Source organism: Lathyrus oleraceus, chromosome 5 (assembly GCF_024323335.1).
Source record: "Lathyrus oleraceus cultivar Zhongwan6 chromosome 5, CAAS_Psat_ZW6_1.0, whole genome shotgun sequence".
In the NCBI taxonomy this organism is placed as follows: domain Eukaryota; kingdom Viridiplantae; phylum Streptophyta; class Magnoliopsida; order Fabales; family Fabaceae; genus Lathyrus; species Lathyrus oleraceus.
Window position 1 is genome coordinate 5,692,801 of NC_066583.1, and position 7,334 is coordinate 5,700,134.

Here is a 7,334-nt window from a genome sequence, read left to right on the forward strand (position 1 = left end):
GATGAAACTTTTGTTATCCATCTTGTAACCCCCACTGCGTGAGCTTCCATTCTTATTTGAAAATTTGATGTTTGTTAACCTTGCATTTGTTGTTGTACTTGTGGTTGGTCGAATTCTTCATCATTTCCAAGTTGATTGTCTTGTTGATCATTTTAAGCAGCTTCTCCTTGATGCATGTTTTGCAACCTCCTTATGGTTGAAGCGTTGAGTGGTGCTTTTAGACTAATCTTCTTATCGTCGGGGTAAACATGCACACCTACTCTCCGGCACAATTCATTTATAACACAAAAATTCCCACAAGCCTTTTATGTAGCGTTAGCCATATATTTGATATTTTCAGCAATTAATAGCCCTAATTTAATAGGTCCCCCTCAAAAGAGCTAAAAGACATAAACAACGCTTCACGATGAATTGTGATTGATTAAATGCGGGCTCTAAGGGTTGCACAGAAAATGAGGCCCAAGACCTCAGCATTTGGAGGAATTCGGTGTTTTTGAGATGTAGTGCTAAGCCACGCTCTACTACCAATTTCGTCCCTGGTCTATAAAAAGTATCTAAATTACCTGGGTCATTTCCTTGTTTATGACCTTGTGCTCTTATTTATAATTCATGATAGTACACATAGGAGGAGATTTCAAATTAAAAATAGAATTAATAGGAGAAGGGGAATAGTCAATATACTTACCTCACACATATGAGGTGTAGGAGTTTACCTCTCCAAATGTCACATTCGTGTAAAATTCTAGGCCGATACTCTTATTTGTTTCATGAATCAAATTATTGAAACTCACCCATTGTCTTTGTTGCAAAACCTCTCCCACTTCTCCAAAACCTTTCAAATCATTCAAATCAAATTCCATTCCCCTCGCAATACGGTAATTCACTAGTTTGAGAAATTTTTACGCATGAGTCTCGGTTAGAAATTTGAGGTTTGTGAAGGTAGGAGCATTTAGACATGGGGCAGCCCTTGAGGACGAACCTCTTGACATGCGTCCTCTATTGGAAGCCCTTATACATACATTAACATAAAAACAATACCACACCGAGAAAAAGAAGAAAAATGTGCAGAAATTTGGCTCTAATGAATGAGTAAGAAGCAAAAGGAGTAGAGAAAGATTTGTGTGAACAAGTTATTTAAAATTCACTATTTATAGGCCAACTAGTAGCTGCTCATCACACACATTATACACCTAAAGCAACACATTCAGGTAAACGATCTCGGTCGGTTGCTCTATTTTCTTGGAATTGAAGTTGCTCAATAAAAAATAGGTATTGCCTTTTCTCAAATGAAATATGATTTTGCCATTTTGGAGGAGACAAATATGCCTGTTGTAAGCTTGTGGATACACATATTGATCTAAATACGAAACTTATACCCAATTAGAGGAGCCTTATCCTGACCTAAACATATATACAAGATTGGTTTGAAAGTTACATTATCTTACTATTACCGACATATATTACATTTTTAGTCAGTGTAATTAGTCAGTTTCTCAATTCACCATGTGATAATTGTTGGAATGCATTTGTTCATATCTAAGACACATCAAATGATCACTAGGCAAATGACTTATTTATATGGATAAAAGTCACACTAATATTCCTGGATACTAAGATGCAAATTAGGCAGGAGATATTGGTGATATAAGATCCCGTTCAGGCTATTGTATTCTCATTGAAGGTAACTTAATCTCATGGAAAAGTTAGAAACAAAAGTTAGAAACAAACAGTTGTCGCAAGGTCAAACACTAAAATTGAGTATTGAGTATTGCGCTATAACTAATGCAACACGTGAACTTATAAGGTTAAGAAATTTGCTTAAAGACTTGATGTTTTGGGAGATAGGTCATATGGAACTTGCTTGTGACAACTAATCAGTTTTTCACTTCCCGGCAAATTCAATTTTTCATGAGAGAACTAAACACATAGAGGTTGATTGCCATTTCATTTGAGAGAAGATTCTCTCAGGCATCAACAAGACTTATTTTATCAAATCTAATGATCATCTTGCAAACATGTTAACTAAGTCCTTACGAGGTCCTAGGATAATTTACATATGTAACATGTTGGACGCATCTAACATATATGCTTGAGATTGAGGGGGAATATTATTGTAAATATGTTTTGTATTTATTATTACTAGTCAGTTCTGTTTGTAATAAGATCATATTGTTACGAGATTGTATTTAATAGCGTTTTTTATATAATATATTTTGATTCACCAACTAATAAGTTTTGGACAAAACAAAGCAGGGCAGTATTGAACAGTATAACACAAATTTTTTGTACTATGCTATGTTTATCATTCAGAGCACTAGACAATTTTTTTAATTGTATTTTATTTTATATATATATATATATATATATATATATATATATATATATATATATATAGAGAGAGAGAGAGAGAGAGTTTTTAGAAAAAAGTTTTAAAAATAAAATTGATATTTTTTAAAAATTTGTACTTTGGGACAAAAAGTTGTCAGTTATTTAGTGAGGGACAAAAATTTATGATTTTGTTCCGTCCCCTATCACTTGTTTTGTCCAATCCCATAATTAGTTTTTGCATCAAACTTGATAAAAAAAGATGTTTTGTCCAGTCTTTCATTTTTTAGAAAATCAAACACACACATAATGACAAGTATTCAAATTTAACTAAAACTAACTAGAAGAGTCAGTGGCAACGATGACAAACGAGCAAACAACAAGAATCAACAACAACATTTTTTAAAATAGTAATAATGACAACATAAGATGACCATCTACAATAGTATTTATGAAATGACACTAACGATAACGTGTTGACGATGATAAATGATGACGAAAAGAGAGAATGAGTAGAAAAGGGAGGAACATTGTTCAAAGCAAACAAGAGAGAGAATGAGACTCAATAAGGACATTGAAACATATTTTTCTTTCTTAAAATTAAACAAATATTAAATTATTTTAGTTATTTTTAAATTCCATGTATCTTGCCTCCAAAACTATAAATGAAATAAATGGACCATTTTTTAAATGGAGCTTTAACTCATTATCATTTAGATGAAATTAGTGTGTATTTTACTATCTTGTGAAAAATTATCAATTTATATATATTTTTATCAAATTTGTGAAAAGTAACTAATTTATATTACTTTTTGTAATTTTTTTTTTTGTAATAACTTAAACTTTTGAAACTGTTAAGACTAAAAAAAAACACCAACATCAATCAATCCAAACATCAAAATGTATCTAATGGTGATCGGTTTATTTTGTTTACCAATCTAAGAGTCTCCACATAATCCATATTTTTGAAATCAACCTAAAATACCCAAATTAATCACTCTTTTGATAATATCAAATCATATTTTCTTCTCATGTTTTCAAAATCTTCCTTTCAATTATATATCAATAACATGCCAATAAAATCATACAAACAATAAACACATCCAAAATCAACTCATTACATTTTTAGAGACTAAAAAAAAAATCATTTACTTCAAAAAAAAATTTACATGAAATAAAAATATGTTTAAACCTTCTTTAAGAAAATAATGGGCCTGGCCCGGCCCATAATCCAGTATAATGTGTAATTGTTGCGTGATGTGCATGAACCGAAGCGCGAGCAGCAAACAGCAAAGAAGAGAAGTGTCTATGGCGAGTGGTGCTAGTGCGATGCAGCGGTGCACCGTCGCTGCGAGGTGGTTGATAAGAGCAACGTCGACGGAGACGCCGTCTGCCTGTTCCGGCGAAGCAGCTCCGATACTGTGCGGTCGAGGTGATAAAAAGACAAAGAAAGGGAAGCGATTCAAGGGATCGTATGGAAAATCTCGTCCGAAGAGAGAACAAATGATCGAGCGTATGAAAGATAAGGTGGAAGTTCCCAGGTCTACTCCTTGGCCTCTTCCTTTCAAGCTCATTTGATTTCATTCGATTAGATTTGATTCGATTCTCACTACTCTGTTTGCGTTCCAAATTTTTAGGGTTTTGTGTTCGTTATTCGCGATATGTACTTTTATTACCATTTTCTATTTCAATGGAATTTTTAGTTTTCGGCTTCACATTGCCTCTGCTTAATTTTGATTCCTTCATTGTAGTTCAATGGTGCTGTGTTTGGGTTTTATCTCTTGTTATAAGAAAATGAATAAGTAAATATAATCAGAATTATATCTGGAATTTTCCTTTAGACGAATTCAGGTTCAGGCATAATAAATTTTTTGATTTTATTAAGCATATCTTGTAGATTTGAAGAAAAGGTAGATTGATAAATTTATTTACTTTGCTTTTGAACTACAATTAGTCTTTCAATTCGTATCTATATGGATATATACATACCCTTAATTCACTCTAGTTGGTCTTAATTTTGTAAAATAGTTAAGTTGTCGGAAAAACTGAAAATCTTGCTGGGTGCTGTGGGAGTTTTGGCATAAGAAGAAGCATATCTTATAGCATAGCTTCACAATTTGGTTGTGTGTCATTGTACTTTTGTTGTTAGGAGTCAAAATCAGGACCCTACTTAGGATTAGTAAGGGTATATGGGTTGTAACAAGGATTTATCGATCCTGTCCTGCATAGTTAACTTGTATATGCATAAGCATACAGATTAATAATTTCATTCTTACACACATAAATATAAATATAAAGAAAAAAACTCTTAATCACCAACTTAAAAACTCTAAAAATTTATAGTTATACTCAACTTTATAAAAGATTTAAGACAACCACCAAACAGACGTAATCAAAATCTTCTGAAGTCATTTTGAGAACACAACTAACGGACTTCATTAGCTCGTTGTGCAGCATGTTCGCAGTAGCCTTTATTGTTCATACCTGGAGTATTGCAAAGTTTTTCAAATGTCCTTGTTGTTTTACTTTTTTTTTAATGTTTTTTTTATTATAAGTTGCAAAAGATATAGGATACATGATTCATCGGCGAAGTTATTAAATAGAAGATAGTTGGAAGTCCTTGTCTTTGGATATGGTATCCCATACAGAGTAATTGTTCGCAGTGTCCGTTGCAGTCTGGGAGGTTTAAGTGCATAACTACTTCCTTGGTTATGCAGGAAATTTTGATAAAAGAAGTGTACATGACACATCTTGTATGAAATCAATGTTAAGCTCAGTCAAACCTTGTCGTTTTGCTCAGTAATTTGCGCATTCCATTTGTAATTATGGTTTAGGATAAGTTAATCTCCCCTTTTTTTGTGTCTATAAATCTTCATTTTATTTTATTATGAAATTGAACCTTGATTAATTCCCTTATTTGTAAAAATTGTGACTGACAACTCTCAAATGTTGTCGCACACTTAACATATTTGTCAACTAAGCCATCTGCTCATGGATCTTTTGTGGCAAATGTTATTCACAGCTTTGTTCTGCCTTCAAAAATAGAGGAAAACACTTTTACTTCTTGCTGTTGAGTTGAAGGTTCATTTTGGTGCTAAACCATTTGAGCCTTCAAAAATATAAGACTGATTGAATCAGATTTGGATGTGACAATTGGCCATAAAGCATTAACGAATTAACTTACTCACTCTTTATGTCACACAAAAACACTAGGCATATCAATTATTAAACTATACACACTTATTGTGAGAACAGTAACCAACACATAGACAACATATCAGGCAAGAGAACATATCTTATGTAAGATTGAGAAAATATTAACTATTAGATTATCGTTAAAGAACTTGAACTAGAAAAAAGACAGTATGGCTAACATTGTATATAGGTTTTGTACTATGGAAAGAGTTATAGCAAGTGCCACAATAGTTAAGTTGGAGAACTAACATGTGTTTATAACAAGTATATAACAAAACATCATGTGTTTAGAAGATGAAACAGTAAAGGCTAAATGTGTCTATGCAAGCACTGAAGTCTAATCTACTGCTTCATCACATAATTAAAAGAGTGAAGATTAAAGGAGATAAATGCCCTGTTTGTGGACTTGTAGTGATTTCAGGCTAAAACTAGACACATGCATCGACTTTCACTTTCAGGTCGACGATACTCTGATGAAGATCAGTTTCCTCTGGATATTGTAGCTCCTCTGACAAGCCAAGAAACAAGTCTGCAATTATGGGTAGCCCTATAGCCAGAAGCAAGAAACCAAAAAGCATAATCAAGACTCCAACATGTGAAATCCATTGGCCATACAATTGGCGCCTAGGTTCAGTTGCGGTTTGATATCCACTTCTAATGGTCCACAACAGCAACATCATTGCAATTAGAGCTCCAATTATGCGCAATGATGTTGAACGGGCACTGGGAATGGTAGTGTTTAACACCATCTAAACTGAAGCAAAACCATATAATAACAAACAGTGGGATATGCTGGTAAGAGTTGAAATCAAATGATATCAGCAACCTGTAAATTTTTTCAGCACCAAAAAATACACAAAAAGCGACGGACTTTTCTAGATATTAAATATGCAAACGACACTTTTGCTTCATAGGATACATCTTCTAACTCATTGACAGCTTAGAACAAAGCTCGACATGCCTTATACTATGATTTTTGGCTATATTTGTATTTGGAGTAAGACCGACCCCACTGAAACTAGTGTTTATAAAAAATACATATATTTTCTTCTAAGGAATCACATATAAATTCATTAATTTGTATGTGAATGCATCTTAAAAATAACAAAGCAAGAGAGATACTAGTACAAGTTTAATCAGAAAGGGAAGAAGTCCCGTTTGCAACGTATTTTGCGTGCTTGACCAAACTATATAATCGGAAATCTCATCATCGTGGACAAAATCAAATTGCATTTAAATAGACTGTTTCAAAAAGTTTTTTTTTGATGATATTAAAGTTTAAGTGATTTGGACAAATGTCACTAAAGAAATCTCTTATATAAGGAGTTAAACTCATGGTCTTTTAGGTATGAGCCAACTCAAAAGTTGAATTCATAATCTATTCGGTATGAGCCAACTACTTAACAATGGAGCAAACCCTTTTGTTGACATTTTTAAAACATGTTTAAGAAAACGAAACAAATCATGAAAAAGTGAAGATATAAAAAATAATTTTTTCGCGGAAATTTCTTAATGCACCTTATATATTACTTAAGTATTATATGAAAATACTACAATCTTCTCAGTTTTCGGAGATACATCTCCGTACGCATCTATTTCTGATTTAATGTTAAAATATTTTGGAGATATATCTTCAAACTTATTTCAGAGGTGCATCTCCGGAAGGTATTGGAGCTTAAATCGCGTCAGAACTCTTCTCCTTTCTCATTTATAAACAAACTTAAAGTTTGCTCAAACTCTTTCAAAGTGTTTTTCATCAACCAACTCCAAAATCAAACAACCAAATTCAGAGGTTCTTCAATCAACATCAAGTG

General features: G+C 32.8%; 1 protein-coding gene across 1 annotated transcript; it reads left to right on the plus strand.

Annotated features, from left to right (window-relative positions):
• Positions 1-3,568: 3,568 nt before the first annotated feature.
• LOC127085136 (30S ribosomal protein S31, mitochondrial) lies at positions 3,569-4,040 on the plus strand. The gene has a single exon (XM_051025711.1). The coding sequence runs from the start codon at positions 3,583-3,585 to the stop codon at positions 3,901-3,903; it is 321 nt and encodes a 106-aa protein (XP_050881668.1). The 5' UTR covers positions 3,569-3,582; the 3' UTR covers positions 3,904-4,040.
• Positions 4,041-7,334: the final 3,294 nt, after the last annotated feature.

Coding starts and splice junctions, on each gene's coding strand:
- LOC127085136 (XM_051025711.1), top strand. CDS start 3,583: ATGTGCATGAACCGAAGCGCGAGCAGCAAACAGCAAAGAAGAGAAGTG.